Source organism: Myotis daubentonii, chromosome 9 (assembly GCF_963259705.1).
Source record: "Myotis daubentonii chromosome 9, mMyoDau2.1, whole genome shotgun sequence".
Taxonomy (NCBI): domain Eukaryota; kingdom Metazoa; phylum Chordata; class Mammalia; order Chiroptera; family Vespertilionidae; genus Myotis; species Myotis daubentonii.
Genome location: NC_081848.1, coordinates 83588648 through 83608449, shown reverse-complemented (window position 1 = coordinate 83608449; position 19802 = coordinate 83588648). Strand labels below are relative to the sequence as shown.

At 66.7% G+C, this 19802-nt stretch overlaps 1 protein-coding gene across 5 annotated transcripts; it reads right to left on the bottom strand.

Moving 5' to 3' along the window:
* Positions 1–1344: 1344 nt before the first annotated feature.
* On the bottom strand, positions 1345–19288 carry RAB3IL1 (RAB3A interacting protein like 1). Of its 5 annotated transcripts, XM_059710449.1 has the most exons (12): positions 19136–19288; positions 10397–10649; positions 9952–10047; positions 9657–9734; positions 8930–9148; positions 7926–8072; positions 7411–7539; positions 7207–7319; positions 6901–6924; positions 5475–5574; positions 3121–3187; positions 1345–2282 (listed from the first exon to the last, which is right to left on the bottom strand). In XM_059710449.1, the coding sequence occupies exons 1-12, from the start codon at positions 19144–19146 to the stop codon at positions 2200–2202; spliced, it is 1320 nt and encodes a 439-aa protein (XP_059566432.1). In that variant the 5' UTR covers positions 19147–19288; the 3' UTR covers positions 1345–2199. The 5 variants fall into 5 exon arrangements, with proteins under 5 accessions (XP_059566432.1, XP_059566433.1, XP_059566434.1 ...); XM_059710450.1 differs by lacking the exon at positions 6901–6924 and having other exon boundaries at positions 8930–9166; XM_059710451.1 differs by lacking the exon at positions 7926–8072 and having other exon boundaries at positions 8930–9166.
* Positions 19289–19802: the final 514 nt, after the last annotated feature.

Here is a 19802-nt window from a genome sequence, read left to right as displayed (position 1 = left end):
CCCTGGTCGGTGCTAGCTTTCCAGAGGTGACTACATGTGCCAGGGCCAAGTGGGTTATCTAGAAAATTCACTTAAGAGGAGCAACACCTGTGTGGCTGACGTCAGCTAACTGTCCCCTCCCTGAGCTCCTTCAGAGAGCCACCGCCACACCCAAGCCAGAAGGACAAGGGGAGGGCAGGTGTCACGGGGTAAAAGTGTGGGAAACGAACATAGACTCAAATCTGCCTCGGCCATGGCCTGCACCTCAGCTTCTCCATCCCCGAAAGCCGGGGAAGGGCCTGGTTCCTCACCAGGAACATGGCAGGGGGTTAAAGATTTGTATTTTATTTTTTTAGAGAGGAAGGGAGAGGGAGAGAAGCATCAATGTGAGAGTGAGACATCAAGGGGCTGCCCCCTGCACACCCTCTACCGGGGATCAGTCTACAACCCAGGCATGTGCCCTGACCTGGGATCGAACCAGCAGCTTTTTACATGGAGATGGTTAGTAAAAGGAGTCCAGGATGCTGGTTAACGCTCTGGAGCTGGACTCGTTCATTCCTGTTGTGGGGACACCATTTCCTCTGTGTGACCTCTCAGTGCCTCAGTTGATTCATCTGCAAAATGGGGATCACAGTACCGCTTAGGGCTGCTGTGAGGGTCACATGAATTTGTCCACTGAAAGGGCTGGAAACCAGGTTTGGGACGGGACAAGGGCTCAGAAACGAGCTATTGTTGGGAGATCATGGGGCCAGAGTGTTTTCCCATCCCTCTCAGCTACTGTTTGGGCCTGACAGGAGAAGTGCCCGCTATCGGAGGGGCAGGCAGAGCAGGTCTGGAAGGTGGGGCCTGGGCCAGGCCTCTGGAATGTCACCCGGTGTTTCCCTCGCCCTGGGTGTGACTGAGTTGGGGAACGGGCGCTGGGGGCAAGGACGGGCAGTACCAGGCCCCAGCCCTTCCTCCTCCCTGATTGCTCCCATGGTCCCTGCCTGTGCTGCCGGCAGACATCACCGGTCAACCCTGCCGCTGTCCCGTGAGCGCCAGGCAGCTGGACTCTGGGCTCCAGGCTTCCTTGAGACTGAGGCAGGGAGACTGGAGGGGACCCGCCCAAGGCCCTCAGGAGGCACCGCAGAGCCAGCCATTCTCCCCACAGCAGCCGCTCCCCAGGGGAGAGGACTCGGGATCCTCCCCCAACAGCCCACAGCCCCACCCGAGGCGTCTCCGCACAGCCACCCTGCAGGGTCTGGGCTTAATCCGGCGCACGAGGGCCGGTGGGCGAGGAAAGGATTTGGTTTCGTTCCTGTAGATGCCCGAGCCTTGGCCCGAGCCCCGGGGCACAGGAGTGGAGGCGCCTGGCTGCCCTGCCTCTACCAACAAAGGCTTCCTTTATTAAATAGAGATGCGCTGCATTCCATTCAGAGGCGGAAACTGGACGTGGTGAGGGATGTGTCCAGGGGGTAGCCGGGTCCTGAATGGGCTGTGAGGGGTGAGGGGGGCCTGGGGCCTGCCTGTCCCACCCCCGTCCTGCGGGCAGGGCTTGGTGACCTCGGTCCGTGCTGTCTGAAGGGCCACCCTCAGCTGGAAGCAGGCTCGGCGCCTTGAGGCCTTGGCTGTGCTTTGCTTTGGGGGAAAAGTGCCCCGGTCCTTCCAGCGGCGGTGGGGGCAGTGCCTCCCGGAGCACAGGGCTCAGAGGGGCAGGGGCAGGTCAAATGGGAGGGGCCTTGTCCATCGGAGGAACTTGGAGGCAGTTCTCAAGCAGGTGCCAGCTGGCGTGGAAGTCCCTGGCGGCCCCTCCTAGCACCACTGCCCTGTGGGCACTTAGGATGGGGCGAGGGATGGCCACAAGGGGGTGCTGGTGTGCAGGGCTTGGGAGCTGGGTGGGCAACACCAGGAGACCAGGCTGCCCAGCAGCCCCAGGCACCTGCAGGCAGCGGCTCCCGGAACTGGGGCGGAGGGTGCCGGCCGCCCCAGGGGTCCCCTCGCGAAAGCTGAGCCCCCGGGTGCGGGTCCGGGTCCTCGGTCTGTGGTGCCTTCCAGAGCCTCATGGTGGCTGTGCCACTGGGAAGGGAGAAGGGTCATCCCGTGAGGTCCTGTCTTCCTGGGATGGCGCGTGGGACCGGCCCAGCACGCCTCCTCGCCTGGCCATTTGTCCATCTGTGCAGCTTCTGGCTCAGGGCTGGCTCCCGCACTGTCTTCCTGTCCGCCCGTCGGTCCTGGGCCAGGCTAGGCCTCCTGGGGGAAGAAGCCCAGCTTGGCCAGCGACATCTCCTTCCGCAGCCTCGTGACCTCCCAAAACATGGGCTCTGCTGCAGGCGGAGAGAGGGCGGAGAGCTGGTGACAGCTCAGGGTCACCTTGGGCCGACGGCCTGGCCCTCCCCTGGCTCTGGGCAGGGCAGCGGGCCGGCACTCTGGGCTCCCCGTCCCCCAGGACAGATGGCCTCGGCGAGTGGCTGCACTCTCCGAGGGTGGGGTCTGAGGCTTTGCAGACTGCTGAGTGCACACACGTGAAAGGGCTGTGCTGCCCGGCGAGCAGGTGGCGGCCGCTCCCACGGCCGGACACAGATGAGCAGGTGCACACGGCCACACACTCGCAACGCCTTCCCTCCTCACCTCCCAAGGCCGCGCCGGGGACTTGGCCCCCACAGGCTGGGGGAGAGGCGCACACTCCAAACTGGTTCAGGAGACTCTTGGGGAACCAAGTTTGGAGGAGCGGGAAGCTAGGCTATGCAGGATGGGGGGGGGGGGGGCAGGGGTGCCGGAGGACCCGCTGGGCAAGGGCACGGGGGGAGGCCCAGGTTCAGGGGCCATGAGAAGGCCACGCCTGGAGGAGAGGGGTCCCCGGGGAGGCCCCTCAGGCAGGTTCTCAAACGCCAGGCCAGTGTCAGGGAGCTGTCCCTGCAGGCCCTGGCCAGGGAGAAAGCGGTCAGACCAGGTGGGGGTGGCATCAGGCTAGCGTTCCTGGAAAAGCGGGGTTCAGAGCGCCTTCTGCAGCTCCCATCAGCGCCAGGCGTGCTGGCCCTTTCCTCACCCACAATCTCCCCCTCACAGAGTCCTGGCCAGAAACAGGGACTGCAGAAGCCTCTGACCAGTCCCAGCCCCATCCCCCAGGACGCCATCCCCCGTCGGCCACCAGGGGGCGCTCACCGTCCTGCCGCACCAGGCCTTGCTGGATGTAGCGGATGTAGGTGAAGAAGTTGCACACAGCAGTGATCTGTGGGAAGAAGGGAGGGGCGGGGGGGGGGGAGGGGGGGGTGTGACCGGCCAGTCCTCAGACTTGGGGTCCCTCAAAAGGCAGGGCAGGTCAGAGACCAGAGCGGGACGCCCCGTGTCCTGTCCCATCAGAGCCTGAATCGAACGGGGCTGGGCTGTTTAACAATAGCAGTGCTATTACGACTTCGACTAAAAACAATAGCAGCAACTCGCATGTAATCAAGGGCCCACCGCCAGGGAGGCAGCCTGCTTCTCATGCCCTTGTTACGGGGGGAAATGGAGGCTCCCAAAACGAAGCCAGCCGACAACCGTGGAGGTCGCAGAGCCGCCCACCCCCCGGGGCCAGACAGGCCTTAGCCAGGTGCTCCTGGTAACGCCAGGGAAGACGAGAGGATCGGACGCCGCTCACCTGGCGGCCCTGGGTCCCCATGCCCGAAGCCCCAGCCAGGCTGAGGCCTGCTCTGCCCCCTGTGCTCAGACCCGGGCCCTGCCACGAGGACTCTGATACGGTAGAGAGGATATTGCAGGTCCCTCCCCAGGCTGGGGCCCATCTCCCCGGTGCTGAGCGTGCTGGCTGCTAATGGCTCATAGGTGCCCCTCTGCCAATGGCTACCTGGCATGGGGGGTATAAAAGGCCAGTCCCCTTGCCTCAGGGTGGGACCCACTCAGCGGCAGCCAGACCCCAGCCACGGCCACACCCTGCTTCGCTCCACTGCCTCCCCTCGCCTGCACCCCGTCCTGCCGGCCTCTCTAGCGCCTGAGCCTTGCACGTTCCTGAGGCTCTGCCTTTAGGGACGCCCGCCCTGAGGCAGGACGGCAGGGAGCAGCCCCCACTGGACGTCCAGCCCTCTGGGGAAGGGGGGTCCAGCGTGTGGGGGCCTCAGACGGGGCACGGAGAACGTCACGGGGAGGGGACCTGCTCTTGCTGGGCCCTCAAACACACAGGAACCCTCGGCAGGGACAAAGCGGGTGCAGGGGGGCTGGTGGCCCGGGCACAGGCAGGGAGGTATGAAGAGAGTGTGGCCAAGTGAGGGCACCAGCCCAGTGAGGCCAGAATGCGGGGGGCGGGCGGGACTGGCGGAGGTTGGGCAGGAAAAGGCCAGGTGTGGCCGGTGGCCCCGCGGGAGGCCGTGAGCAGGGACTGGCGGGGAGCAGGGGGTTCTGGTCCCAGGGCTGTGCTTGGGGGACAGAATTCTTCTCCCTGTGGACCCCACACGCCTTGGTCTCCTCCGGATGGGACCACATCCTCGGGGACCACAACCTAACACGCCCCCCCTCCTCATCTCCCAGGCCAGAGCGGGCACCAGGCCTGAAGGAGCCAAGTCCTGAAGGTGACTTGGCCGGGCACGGGGATGTCCGCGCGTCCTTCTGCGGACTCAGAGCGGGGAGACCCGGCGGCTGAGCGGCCCAGGCACACCCCTTCCTCTCTAAGGCTCAGACTCCCTTTGGGGAAATGAGTCAGCTCATTCCTGGGGGGGTCCCCACTGGGACATGCTCGGGTGCCCTGCGTAAGCTGACGGCACCAGACACGCTGCCTGCACTGGCCAGCCTGCTGCCAAGCTCCTTCTCCTCTGTCCCCTACAACTCTTCGCCGTCCATGAGGGGACGGAAGAGTGGGGACCACCCCACATTTACCCCCAGCTCGGCGAGGCCCCCCCCCCCCCCGCGATCAGCCCGGTCACACGGCAACAGGGGGCAGGGTTGGGAGTCCTAGGGGGCCCCCCCGCCCCGCGCTGACGGCGGGCTTTGTGACAAACACACCTCAGGACCCCCCCAAAGCCGGGGCTGAAGCCAAGGCGGGCGCAGGCGCCGGGACTGTAGTCTGGCCTCCAGGCCACTGCCTTCATCCGGGTACATTAAACAACACAGGTGGCAGGTGGCACCCAGGATTACATCTTGGCTAGCGAGGACACGGGCACCTAGTCCTTCAGCCACAGAGGCACCGGGTTACGCCAACGGCCACATGCCCTCGGGAGAGGACCCCAATCTCCAGAAAGGAGGCAGCCGGCGCCCACCTTGGCTGCCGCCCAGGAGACCTGAGCCGGGCGCCCCGCTAAGCGGGGCCCAGACTCCTGACGCGGGCAAGGAGAATGAATGGGTGCTGGGAGCCACGGCGCGTATGGTGATTTGTTCTGCAGCCAGAGCAAACCAGGACACCTGGCTGGGCTGTGCGGCCCGATCAGTCCCCGCACCTCTCTGAGCCTGCCCTGTGGGTCAAGGCCGGGGCCCAGAGTCCCAGCCCAGGGCGCCCCTAAGGAGCCAAGCGATGCTCTAAACGGGTGACTCACCCTGGCCCGGGACGATGGCGAGATGTAGTAGTGACTCTCGGAGTCCCCGAGCCGGATTCGGTGGCGACAGGCACGGGCCAACCCGCTCAGGGCACATGTGCTGGGGGAAAGCAGAGGGGCCATGGGGCCGCTGGGCTCACCCGCCAGCTCAGGCGGGGGATGCGCAGCCGGGAGAAGGCGCAGTGGGAGGGGCAGCAGGCAGACATGGGGGCGGACCTGGCGTCCTCTCCCCAGGCCCAGCCTCCCAAGGAGCCCAGGGCCAAGCCAAGGATGGAGCAGGCAGGAACTCCCTGGGATGGACCCCCCCAACCCCTCCCCTTACCCCTCGTGGCAGGAGAACATGGGCAACCTCATGCCAGGTGTACCGAGGAGCCCCTAAGATGCCTCTCCAGCCCTGGCCAGTTTGGCTCAGTGGATAGAGTGTCAGCCTGCAGACTGAATGGGTCCTGGGTTCGATTCCAGTCAAGGCATGTACCTTGGTTGCGGGCACATCCCCAGTAGGGGGTGTGCAGGAGGCGGCTGATCGATGTTTCTCTCTCATCGATATTTCTAACTCTCTATCCCTCTGCCTTACTCTCTGTAAAAAATCAATAAAATATATATATAAAAAAGATGCCTCTCCGACTTTACTGGGGCCTCAGACCATCACCCCTTCCCCGGACTAAGCAGGAGTCCACTCTCTCCTCCACTTAGTCACCAAGGCCCCAGGCCGGGTCACGCCAGCAGGGCCTTTTGCCGGCTCCCCTCAGCTCCTAGGCAGCCCTGTGCCGCCTTCTTCTACACGAGGCCACGGGTGCCAAGGAGTCAGGTGCCTCTAACGCTCCACATCTAGCCCCTCATCTTTCCCTGCTGCTCCCCACTGCCCCGGAAATAGCCGTGGAGAACCCCGAGCAAAGAAAGGTTAAACAGGCTGCTTGGCTGCAGGACTTATCAGAGCCTTTGCTGCCTCCAGGGTCACCGTGGCTCTCCGCTTGGACCAGCGAACCCTCTTTTCAGGGACACGTCTTGGTGGTTTGGGAAAGGCTGGCCTAGCAGGTTAAAGCCCAGATCTCATTGGAGAACCTTCCACTCTGGCTCCAGCCTCAGCCCCACCTCCCTGCCTGCCCACTGCTCCACCCACCCATTCGGAGGTGTTTCTCCAGCGTCTCCTGCCTGTATTCATCCAGCTCCCTCCGCCTGGAAGGCCCTCCCCTCCTGGGCAAACTGCTTTCACCCTGCAAACCTGCCTCACATGCCCCCTCGATAAGGGGGCTCCCACCCCTGGCTGCCGCGGGGGGCCTGCTCCCCAACCTCCGCCCTTGCTCCGCTGGCCACTTGGTTCTGCTCTAGCCCTGCTCAGCGCGGCCTGAGCAGCAGGAAGGACGAGGTGCAGGGCCACTGGGCCACTTATGAGCAGAAGGCAGAGCTGGCAACTGACATCACTTACGTGTCAATCGGGGCCCGGAACCCACTGTGGGAGAGGGGGTTGGAGAGGTGCGTCAGGCCAGCCAGGAAGAGGGGGACCCCAGCTCCCGGACTCCCTGGAGAGCCTGGGGTCCGTGACTAGGGGCAGGGTGGTCAGTGGGCAGAGCCGCTGTCCCTCTTCTGTCAGGTGCCCCTGTACCCGGCCCACCCTGCCCACCCCGGGAGCCACCCCAGAGCTCCCTCGGGCAGGCAGAGCGCGTCCTCCCTGGCCAGGCCCTCTGCAGGGCCGGTGGGGGGAGGGCAGGAGGGGGGCGGGAGCCGGCCTTACTTGGTGCTGCCGTATTCGGCTGCGGCCGCCTTCACTGTGGGCGGGGTGTGCGAAGCCACGGGCTCGATGGTGAGCGTGTTGTCCTCCACGGCAGCCCGCACCAGTGCCGACAGCTGCGCAGACCAGGGCGCGGTTGGGCGGTGAGGGCGGCCGGGCGGCCGGGCGGAGGGGCTGGGCCCAGCCGGCTGCCCTCTGCCCACTCACCTCCTGCACCGTGAAGTCCAGGCAGGGCCCCACGTCCTCGCGGTACACCCTTCCCAGGAAGGGGCTGTTCTTGTCCAAGGTGGGCGACTCCCTCCAGGCCCGGAACTCCGCAAACAGGGTGGTGTCTACCTGCGGGGCAGGGAGCGCGGTGGGGTGGTCAGGCGGTCAGGGCGCGGGGCCCAGCACGGCAGAGCCGGGGATGGCAGAACCGTGGAGGTGGGAGCAGGGAGGACAGGGCAGGCCGCAGCATGCGGGGTGTCCCAGGGCCCCCGGGAGAGCCCAGCCCGAGAGGAGCTCCCTCCGCTGTGTCTCGGCGCCTCGCGCTGCGGACACACCTGGTCCAGGCCTCATGGAGAAGAACCCCCGCTTCCTCCAGGAGGAAGAGCTGGAGCGACCCCACAGGCACCCCAGGCCCCGCACACGCAAGCACGCGCACACGGGAGGGAACACGGGGCGCTCGGGTGCATGCCGAGTGAGGCAGAGGGACGGGGGGGGGGGCCCTCTGGAGCCATTACCTGTCGGGAACAGGAGAGAGAGGTAGCGGAGGTGGGGGCTGCGGGCCGCTCCCCAGGCGGGAGCTGCCAGGCCGGCTCGTAGGTGAGGTGAACCGCCTTACTGGGGACCACACAGAGGAGCAGGGACAGGAGGGGGGGCAGCCCGGGCTGGGCAGGTGGGGCCAGCAGGGCAGACAGACAGCAGGTGCACGAGACAGAGGAAGGAGCAGAGGTTAGTGATCGGCCAGACGGCCAGAACTCAGAAGGGGGATGAGAGGCCCGGCTGCACTCCTCCCCGGATGCGCTGAGACATGGGACAGGGTGGGGTTGGGGGCCACCTGGCCATCGGAGACCCCAGGAAGCCCGATCCCACTGGAGCCCTCGTGGGCGCTTGCTGGGCACAGCCTCAAGCTGAGCTCCTAACTCCACGCTCTTCGATTCCTCTGCGCCCAGGAGCCCCCACACACCACGTGAGGAAGCCGAGGCACTGACAGGTGCCCCCCCCCTTGCTCGAGGACCCACAGCCAAGGGCATCCTAGGCCATCGTCCAAACTGAAGCACACACTCCATGCACCCGGCCGAGGAGGGAGACAGCCCCTCAAAGGCCACGCTTGTCCTGGCACCACAGCCAGAGGGTCCCGAGGGCCCTCAAGTGCAGGGGAGTCACAGGTAGTCCCGGCCTCAGGGCTGCGGCCGCACGGGCCCAGGTGGCCTCCACAGAGGCTCAGCACCGCCGCCAGAGGGCAGGCATTCGGCCCGAGGCAGCTCGGTGCAGGGACGCTGCCTAAGGCGTGGGAATGAGGAGGGGTGCCAGGCCCCCAGATTGCACACCGGGAGCTGAGGGCCATAGGTCTCATTTTACAAGGAGCTGCCCAGCCCTCGTGGCCAGAGGTCACAGACGCCCAGAGAGGGCAGGGCGGGCTCCAGGCCAGGGAGGGGCAGGGGGGTGTCAGGCCTGGTCCCACCGGGCCCCAATGCCTGCCTGACAGTGGGACAGTACCCATGGCCCGCCCTCTGCCCCTCACCTCTTTGCCTTCCTTGTCCGGGGTGAGGATGTGGCCTGCAGCAGGGCACGCGATGGGGCAGAGGGCGCTGCTGGTGCTCTTATGGCGCAGGTGGCCCTTGCGGGGCCCGGCCTTGGTGGGGCTCAGCAGCTGAGGGTGCAGCTCGCGGTTGGGAGAGGCGGGCGTGGACGTGATGACCAGTGTCTTCAAGGCTGTCACCTCCGCCTGCAGCATGTCGATCTGGCCAGAACGAGACGGCTGCCGACCGTAGCCCAGGGTGATGCCGCCCGCCGCCCGCCAGGCCAGCCAGGACGGCAGCACACAGCACCCAACCCCACCAGGTGCCCACACTGTAAGCGGCCTCTGGGAGGCGCCCCTGTCAGGGAGCTGGCCTCCCACGGAGGGGCACCCACACGCCAGGCCAGCCCAGCCTCCCATTTCACAGACACACAAATGGGCCCCGAGACAGGAAGCTACTCGCCCAGGCTCCCACAGCCAGACGGAGGTCCCCACTTCGCTGTGTGTGTGTGTGTGTGTGTTGGGGGAAGAGGCGAGGGGGTGACAATGACCGTGGATCCTCCCAGCCCCTGGAAGGCTCCAGAATGTCCCTGTGGCCCCGGGAATTTCAGTGGTGGAATCGTGGCCCCACCCTCTGGGCCTCGGTGTGCCCACCCCTGGCGCCCCGCCAGGCCGTGCGGGGTCTGACTGAATGGGAGGGCGCGCAGGCCTGGGCTGGGGTCGGGCTCACCTTGCCCCGGGCCTCTTTCAGCTGCTTTTCTGATGCTGCCTGCTTCGTGTTGGCTTCTCGAACCATCTTGTGGGCTTCCTGGGAAGAAGGCAGTGGTGAGGAGCCGATGGACGCCCAGCAGCCCAGGCCCATCTGCCCCCCGGCCACCAGCCACCCCCCCCCCGCCACCAGCCGCCTCCCGCCCACCAGCCGCCCCCCGGCCAACACCTGCCCCCCGCCGCCAGCCACCCTCCCCCCCCAGCCGCCAGCCGCCAGCCGCCCCCCGGCCGCCAGCTGCCCCCCGCCGCCAGCGCACCTCAAACAGGCTGGCCGTCAGCTCCTCCAGCTCCCGCTCCAGCTGCTCCCGCACCTTGGACAGCCGCTCACACTCCTCATCCTTCAGCTTTAGCTCCTGGGGGCACCAGGTGGGTGGCTGTCAGCCCCCGGGGGCCCTCAGGCCTGACACTGGGGCGACCAGGCCCCCTTCCAGGGTCATCTTGGGGCGGGGGGGGGGAGGTGAGCTTGCCTCTGCTGCTCTAGTTTATGAGGCATTTTCCATTCAGCTGCTGGCAGGAGGGGAACCCGGCTGCCAGTGCGTCGGGGCCTGGAACAGGTTTTCGGGGATCCCCCTTCTACAAGTCACCCTAGAGCTGCTCTGTCCTTTGTTTGCACTCCCCCGTGCCCGTGCAGGCCTTGACAGGTGCCTGAGGCCTCTGGGCATCCGGGGGCGCCCCAGCTCTCCCAGGTACCCCGGCGCCCACCTTCTGGGCTTTGTGCAGCTCCTCCTTCAGGAACTCCGAGCCCTTCTCGCGGATCTCCATGGACGAGCTGCGCAGGCGAGACACGTCCAGCTGGGCGGCGGCAGGGCCCTCCTCGCCTTGGGTCCCCTCCCCTGCAGAGGTCTCCGCCAGGGCTCCCGGGGACCCCCTGCGGCTCTGGCAGGAGCCCACGCTCTTCCAGGAGACCGGGACAGCTTCGAGGGGCGGGGGGTGGCCCTCGTCCGGGTGGGGCTGGCTGCGAGGCAAACAGCAAACACAGGATGCAGGTCTGAGACCTCGAGAGCTGAGCCCAGGGACCCACTCTGGGCCTCGGTTTCCCCATGTATAAAATGGGGATGACGGCACCAGGGTTGTCACAAGGGCAGAATGGCCAAACACAAACTACCTTGGGGGCAAGACTCCTTCATCTGTGTCCACCACAACCACGCCAGCCCAGGGCCTAGGGCTCTGTGTGGCACACAGTAGGTGGTCAGCACCCAGTGGGTGCTTGGCTCTGGTTGTCCAACAGGTGACTGTCAATTCGTCAGGGTTGAGAATCTGAGTTTCCACCTCCGTAGAGTGTGGACAATCTCCATGGTCCTGCCTCAAGGGCCAGTGAGTGCAGAGAGATGTGCATACCGCGTGGGCACACAGGAGGCACCTAAGCGGGAACTGCTTCTGTTGTTACTGTTAATGCAAATTTTATGCAAATTAAGGGCGGACCAAAGAAGAAGGACCGGCCATGGCCAGCAGGGCTGAAGCAAAAAGGTTCTTCAACCACCAGGCAAGGCAGACCTACTTCCCGCCCCGGGACCCAGCTCTCCCTGGCCTGCCTAGTGGCCTCCCCCACCCCTTCTGGCCTCAGGACCCTCCCTGCCCGGAGGCAGTGTGGAGCGGGGTGGGGGGTAGGGTGGGGGCGACCAGCCTCTGTGACCAATCCACCACACTTCCCCTCCAAGAGGACCCTGGGGAGGGGGGCAGGGAGGGGGGCAGGGAGAGGCCTTAGCCAGCGGTGCTTTGTGCCAAGACAGCACCTCTGGACTCGCTCACTCAGCAAAAGCTGGCGGCTCCTGAGCCAGCAGCTTCCGAGCGGCCGCGGCTGGGCTGAGGGTGGGGGCTGGGCCAGGCCACGGCTCACAGTGCGGAAGTGGAGGGAGGGGGCCAGAGGGGCCCACACAGGAGGGAGGAAAGACAAGGCCAAAGAGTCAGTGAGATTCGGGATTGCTGCAGAGGACGCTGAAAGGCAAGGCTGGGGACTGGCCTGCTCTTTGTCCTCGGGACCCTGGGATGTCACCGAGCAGCCCCGCAGCCTCAGTTTCCCCCAGGGTCACACAGAGGGACTGGCACCCAGGGATCCCAGCCACGAGCCCATTCCTGACCCTTCACATGGCCCTGTCCAGCCAGCCCGCCCACCCAGCCCGCCCTCTGCTTTGGAACCGGCCCAGCGTGTGGCCTGGAGGTCTCAGGGCTGGCCCTGCGGGCGGGGACACGGGCCTGTGAGTGGAGCGGAGCACACCGTCGCTCCCTCAGCAGTGGGCGCGCCAGACACGATCTTCCCACTTCCCTCGCTGGGAAAGGGTTGGAAGGGGGTCCCTGGGGCCTGCAGGTTGTGGCCGTGCCAGGGGGGCTCTGGCCTGCAGCCGGCGTCCCGGGACTTACACTCGCTAGACTCGCCCAGGGGTGCTCTGCCCACGCCTCTCCTTCCAAACTCTCAACACAGCGTGGCCCTGTCCCCGCCCTCCAGACGAGTGACATGGCCCGGCCAGGCCACAGAGCGAGCTGGTGGGGGGCAGTGCTGGGACAGCTGGCCACGTCCTCAGCCCAGGCCCAGTGCCTCCAGCGGGTGGGTGTGAGTGGTGGGATGGGCGCTTTGCCCCCGGGCCAGGACCACTGGGCCCAGGGGACTTGGAGGCTCCTCCGTGGCTGTAGCAGGGAAATCTGACCACATTCCTGCCCCAACAGCCTTCCCAGCCTCCGCTCAGGCCCAGGAGCCACCCCCCCCCCGCCCCCCACGGGGAGGGCCAGGGCTGGGCACAGTGCAGCGGAGTGCAGAGGCCAGCGGTGGGCAAGCCCAAGGCCACGCCAGACTCCGAGCTGCAGCCCAGCACGTGAGCCCCTGGAATGTCACGGAAACGCCCTGCACCGGCTTCCCGCCTGTGGCTGGGGGTTAAAACCTGCAGGAGGTGCACTGACAGTTAGAGGGCCAGTCCCCGGACACAGCACCAGGGAAACGGTGTGCAGTCCACAGCCACGTTTGGCAGACACCCCCACCCCACGCCGGCCAGGCTCTGGGCCCCGCAGCTGGAACCCCTGACCCCGGAGAGCTGCGTCCTCTGGCAGTGCGGAGGTCAGGGGCCCGGCCCTCCTGGGGGTTGCCCACTTCGATAGAATGAGCAAGAAGCAGGCCAGAGGCCAAGGGTGGGGGTGACCCACAGGGACAGCACAGGACACAGACAGGACCCCAGGCCTCAGGCACCCAGATCCATGCCTTTCCCTCTGCAAGGCCCACCCGCCCTGTCCCACAGGCCTGCCCAGGAGGAGCGGCCGCCAGCCCCTCCCAGGAGCGCCGAACGCTTCCACCAGTGTGGCCTGGGCCTCGCCCGCTGGTCCCAAGGGCACGGCGGGGGTGTGGCTGGACGGTCCCCCATCATTTTCCCAACAGGCCCTCACTGCAGCCCGCTGCCAGGGGATGGGACCCTGTCCTGCCACCGGAGGAGACAGGAGGCCCCGAGACAGTCTCTGCGACACCTCCTTGCCCCCCCGCCCCCCGGAAAAGCCCAGCGCACAGCCTAGCGGCTGGGAGCGTGGGGACAGCAGGACCACCCTGTGGTCACCAACTGTCCAGTTGTCCAGTGCCGGGGCCAGGGCGCAGGCGCAGGAGCAGGAGCAGGAAAGGCCCACCCTGTCCCGGGAGGGAAGCTCCAATCTGAGGACCCTCTTCCTCCCACTTCCGGCCCGAGAGGCCAGCTCTGTGACTCAGAAACTTCAGGCTAAGCAGGGACCCCGGCCCCTCCCTCCTCGGGTCCAGCCCACGCCAGAATCCCCGTCCTGCGCACACTTCAGCCTCCGCACAGGCCGGTGCCTGGGTGTAAGTCCCTGGGGGGTGGGACACGCCCTCTCAGGAGCAGGGGCTCCCACGGAAGCCCTTCCCTGTCTCCCCCTCAGTCCCCGTTCCCCGCAGAAACAGAGCTCAGCGTCCAGGATACGGGCCCTGGGAAGGTCTGCTGGGGGGGTGGGGGGGGGGCCGAGACGGGAAGAGTCAAGGTTACAGGTGGGGGGCGTTTCCTCGAGCCCCGGCAGCTCAGACAGGAACGGTGCCGCGGGGTCACTTCCCCTGGAAGCATGCTGGGTGGGGGGAATGCAGCCTCTGCACCCCCATACCCCATCCAGGCCGCCCAGGAGGGCCACGGGCTTCTGTCCCCAATCACAAAAACAGGCCAAAAAGTGAGGACCCTGGATTCGATGGTCCCGTCACCCAGCAGCCCCACTGGACCAGAGGCCATTCCTGAGGCCAGAAGGGCCCAGCCGGGGTCCTCTGTGCCCCCAGCCCTGGCCAGCCTAGCCGGCCACATGGTCTCTCTGCTCAGCCTCTGCCTCTGCAGCCATCGGTGCCCAGGTCACCTCTTTGAGCCAAAGGCCCTGAGCTCATGGGCGTAACAGGTTCGTTAAACAGGCAGTGGTGCTGCCAGCGAGGGAAGCTGGAAACTGGGGGGAGAGGAGGCCTGGAGGGCGCTGGGACCTTCCCTGCTGCCTGGGGCCACCAGGTCCGCAGGAACCCCCGGGGCCAGGTGGAGGCTCACGTACTCAGCAGAGCCCAGTCAGCCCCGAGGGCACTGAGGCCGTCAGTCAAGTGACACTGGTCCAGAGACAAGACTTGGAGATCCCAGGACAGGTGTCCGTGTGGGCTCCCTGACCAGCCCCCAGCCCAGCCGGGCTCATCTTACTGGGGGGGCCAAGTCTTCAGCTCCAAACCCCAGCAGGTGGGAACCTTGAGCCCCAGCCACGTCCACGCGGCCCGCCCGCCCCTGGATGGAGTGGAGGGTTACGGCGGCGGCTGCCGACGTCACCGTGGGGGGGACCCTCCTTCGGCCACTGAGGGAGATGCTTTCCTCATCCCGGTGTGGACACGAGATTCAGAGAAGGATGGCGGCGTGGCCGGAAGTGGCCGGGTGGGAACTGGACCAGAGTGCGGGCACTGGTGAGTCATGTGACCTGCCACCCAGAGAAGCCCCGGGGGAGGAATGGGCTTTCGGAGAAGTGAGGCAGGATGCAGACGGGCTTTGAGGAAGTCGGAGAGGGTGCCTGGTGCCCGAGCGGTGGTGGCAGGGGCTCCACCCACGGCTGCTGAGAAGCCAGGCGGGCTCTGAGCGAGGAGGGGACCTGCGGAGGGGACACGCGGACACAGATGACCCTGAGAGGGGGCTCGTGGGAAGACCAGCAGCTGGACGGGGGTGGGGGGGAGGGACAGAAAAAGACAGACATTGCAGCAATTAATTAATGTGACCGAAACCCAGGGAATGAGGCGAGCAGTGGTACCCGTGGCAGGAACGAGGAGCCAGGAGGGGTCTTCCAGGGAAGGGAAAGGGGGTGGCTGAGGCATTCGGGAAGTGGCGGCTGGAGGAGGCACCAGGCCAGAGGGAGCAGCCGCAGCCTGAGCCTGGATGAGGGAATGGGGGTCAGAGGAGGGGAGGCCAGCCAGCCAGCCTGGGGACCCGAGAGGAGCCCTGCCAGGCGGTGGAGAGGTGGGGGGGTCCAGTAGAAGGGGACAACGCTGTCATACATGGGACAGAAGAGGAGGTGGGGCGGGGCCTGGCCCACGGCAGGAAGGGGGAAGCAAGTGTGCGCACGGGAGGGAGGAGCAGGAGCAGGGGCAGGGGATGGGTGGGGGCAGCCTCGGGATGCTAAGGGAGGTCAGGACACCTGAAGCAGGTGGGCCAGGCCACGCCTCTCCCCGCCCGGCCCAGGCCTGCCAGCCCCACGCAGCCCCGATGAGGCCAACCAGCCGGGTCTCCACTGAGCGCCAGCACGGGCCTCTGCGGGCGCAGGGCAGGACCCGCACGGGCCTCGGGTCCACCTGTCCGGTACGAAAAGAGCCTGACACCCAAGACCTCAAGCATCCAACGCGTGCACGGCGAGTCCCCGGTCCAGATGCGCTGGCCACGGCACAGCAGGAGAAACCACCTGCTGCGGGGAAGGGGCAGCAGGGATTGCTGCGGGCTGCCCGGAGGAGGCCTCCGAGGGTGGCGCCACCCCCTCCCCCGGCTCCTGACGCGGGAGCCCCAGGCCATACCTCAGACCGGTCTGGGGGAGGCATTTGAGATCTTGCCTCCTGGCAATGTGGTTAGTTTTTCTCAAATAAAATCATAAAAAAAAAAAAAAAAGAACTGGTTCAGAGCTGAGTCTCCCGTGACTTAGGCCTTCAGGCAAGAAGAGCGCACGGCTCCAAGCCCTCAGGGTAGCCAGGCCAGAGCAGTTAAGTGACTTGCTCCGAACCGCACAGCCCTCTGCAGCCCTGCAGCTCCCCTGCGCCCTGCCTGCTGCAGACGCACCCCCTCCCTGGAGTCCGGGGGGGGGGGGGGCGCTCATCCCCTTTGTGCAGCCCCTCAGAGCCCATAGCTCGCTTAGCTGAGGGCTACACCGATGTCATGTGGCCACTAGGCAGAAAACTAGCCCAGACTCCAGCCTCTGGCCTCTGCTGGCCAAGTCCTAGTGCCTAGCACAGTGTGAGCAGCAGAGGTACCCCAGATGCTGTCCTCGCCCCATCCCCTCAGAGCAGGCATGGTGCCCAAAACTATAGACTTGGGGCCCTATGAGGGGTAGGGGGGTGCAGCCAGCTTGGGGGCAGTTGCCTCTGGGTCCAGAGCTATGGCCCACACTCAGAGTCCCGAGAGAGAGGGTGCAGCTGGGCCCCTGCAGAGTCCTGACCCAGCACCTGCCCTGGCATGAGCAGCAGTCACCCCAAGAGCGATGCCTCAGTTCATCCTGCAGATGAGGATGCCAGGATCCTCCCGGTCTAGGAGGCAGGACCCCATGAGTTCCCATGAGCGACGGGGCCACACGCACAAGCAGCTCGCCGGAGGTATGAGGGCAAGCGTGACCCCCACACAGGGTCCCTCCAGCTGCTGCTGGGGTCTGGGCGAGCTTCAAGGGCGCCAGGCCCCAGTGGGTGCTGGCAGCTGGGCCCCTGATCTGTCCATCCCTGCCTCCAATATCCAAGTGAGGGGTCCATAAAAAGGCAGTGGTCAAGGTAACCCCAAAACCCTGCCCCGCACTCCCCGGGCACCCGGCTCCCCATCCTGCCCCCTCATGCTTTCCGTCTGCATTTAGGAAGCACCTACTTCGTGCCTGGCCCCCGGCTAGACCCCGGGGGATTCCATGTTCATACAAGAAGCGAGACTACAGAGGGTCACGTGGGGGTTGGCTTGGCAGTGGGTTTGTCCGGATTGTTCCTGGGAATGTGGCAGGGAGGCTGGGCGGGGACCGTCCCCAGCACCTGGGGTAGTTAGTCTCCCCCATTCGGTCCTTAAAGAGAGGGGCCATCTCCCGGTGGCGCCCGCCCGGCGGTCGGTCCAGCCCTGGCTTGGATGCCTCCAGGGCCTGGTTCACCCCCCACCCACCCTGCTCATTGCACCTGGAGGCCCGGGGAAGGGAGACACACTCTCAGACAGGCAGCAACGAGCGGCTGTGTTTTGCCGCGGGCACACCACGTTTCCTCCAGGCCAGGCTGCTCCTCAGGCACAGTTAACCCCGGGCAGCCTGCCTCCCCTCCCCAGGTACCACCAACCCCCTCCGCATTCTCCCTCCACGCAGGCTCCTTCCCTCCAGGTGCAGCTCCAAAGAACACGCGCTCCCTCTAAGCGTCTCCAGACTCTCACCCTGCCGCCTGTGTCAACTTAAGAACCAGGAGGTCACGGTTCGACTCCCGGTCAGGGCACATGCCCGGGTTTTGGGCTCGATCCCCAGTAGGGGGCGTGCAGGAGGCAGCGGACCAATGATTCTCATCATTGATGTTTCTCTCTCTCTCTCCCTCTCCCTTCCTCCCTGAAATCATAAAAATATATATTTCTTAAAAAGTCTCCAGCCTCTCTACACATCCCCCCTCCCATCCCAGGAGCCCACTCTCTCAGTCCCCCCTCCCCTGGGATGAAGCCTGTTCCTCCCCCAGCATCTCCCCTCAGGCTGTGCTGGGTGCCATGAACTACCAGTACCAGAGTACCAGCACCGGGAGGACCAGCACCGGGAGGACCAGCACCGGGAGGACCAGCACCGGGAGGAACAGCACCGGGAGGACCAGTACCGGGAGGACCAGCACCGGGAGGAACAGCACCGGGAGGACCAGTACCGGGAGGACCAGCACCGGGAGGACCAGTACCGGGAGTACCAGCACCGGGAGGACCAGTACCAGAGTACCAGTACCGGGAGGACCAGCACCGGGAGGACCAGCACCGGGAGGAACAGCACCGGGAGGACCAGTACCGGGAGGACCAGCACCGGGAGGACCAGTACCGGGAGGACCAGTACCGGGAGGACCAGCACCGGGTGGACCAGCACCGGGTGGACCAGTACCAGAGTACCAGCACCGGGAGGACCAGCACCGGGTGGACCAGCACCGGGAGGACCAGCACCGGGAGGACCAGTACCGGGAGGACCAGCACCGGGAGGACCAGCACCGGGAGGACCAGTACCGGGAGGACCAGCACCGGGAGGACCAGCACCGGGAGGGCCAGTACCGGGAGGACCAGCACCGGGAGGACCAGCACCGGGAGGACCAGTACCGGGAGGACCAGCACCGGGAGGACCAGCACCGGGAGGGCCAGTACCGGGAGGACCAGCACCGGGAGGGCCAGTACCGGGAGGGCCAGCACCGGGAGGGCCAGCACCGGGAGGACCAGCACCGGGAGGATCAGCACCGGGTGGACCAGCACCGGGAGGACCAGCACCGGGAGGACCAGCACTGGAGGACCAGCACTGAGTACCGCTGGACCTGGCCTGCTGCGAACTCTCCAGCCCGCGCCTCCCCGGGGCTGCCCTCACTCCCCGCTGAGTTTGGGAGCCTGGTCCTGGGACCGTCCATCTGGCCAGGTCCTTACAGGAATGAACACAAACACCCTCACTCCCGCCACATCCCGCCCAGGACCTGGTCTTTAACGGGAGAGAGGCAGAGCCTGCCCAGCTCCCTGAGAAGCCCAGGGCCTTTCCGGGCGGCCAGGGCCAGGGCGGGACACCCCTGAGCGCCAGCGAGCAGACAGGGTGCTGAGGGGGCCCCACCCGCACTCTGAGCCCTGCCGGCCCAGGAGCCCAGGCGCAGGCTCAGCAACTTGCAAGCGACTTCGGCAGAGACCAGCCCTCTTCCGAGCGGCACCGCTTCCCAAGGGTGTTCCTAGCCGGGGGCCTCCTCGGGGTGCGCACCCCGAACCCCGATTCGCTCTGACTCACCCCCGCCCCCCCCAGATGAGCTAGAGGAGTTGGCGCTGTCACGCAGCCTGGGACGGTCTGTCACCGCCTTCCACTCGCTGCCCCCCACCCCCTCCCCCTCCCCCTCCCCCTCCCTCTCCCCCTCCCCCCTCCTCCCCGCGGAGTGTCCCCATCGCTGGCTGAGAGACGGCGCTCCGTCCCGGTGCTGGGGACACAGCCCCTCCCAGTCGGGGGGGGGGGTGCAGACCCGGCAGGGACCCCGACCTTCCCAGCCAGGAGGCAGCCGCGCCCGACCCCGCGCAGAGCCGCGAGCGCGCCGGGACCTACCCGCTCCACATCCCGGAGCCTCGAGACCTCCTGCGCCGCGTCCCCGCCGCGTCCCCGCCGCCGCCGACCCCGCCCCGCGCCGGCCGCCGGCCCCGCCGCCGGTCAGTCCCGCCCGCAGCCTGTCCGTCGGTCCGGTCCAGCCGCCGCTCGCGCCCGGCCCCAGTTCAGCCCCGAACCCTGCCCTCGGGGGTCACGTGGCCCCGGGGCGGCCGGGGGACACGTGCCCGGCCCCGCCCTCCGCCGCCGCAGGGCCCGCGGGACTGGCCGGTCCGGACGCGGGGAGGAGCCGGACGCATCACCCCGCAGCCTGCGGGGCCCGCTCCGCTCCCGGCTCCTGGGCTCCAGCCCCGCCGCCAGCCCGGCGCAGCCCGCTCGGCCGCTCCGCTCCAGAACCCGCCGTGGCCCCGGCTTCCTGCTTCCGACCGGATCGCCGCGCTAGGTCAGCAGACACCCTCCCGCCGGCCACCGGCCCCAAGTCCTGCCCCGCGCGCGGGGACACAGCACCGTCTGGCCTGGTGGGCCCGGGACAGACCCCAAAGCGCGGGTCCCAGGCAGGAGCCACCTTTGGCCCAAGTCTCCAGCCCTCATCCTGGCCCACAGTCTTCTCTCTGGAGGAATGCCCCCCCCTCCCACCACCCCCCCAAACACCGGCCTGGTCCCACAGCCT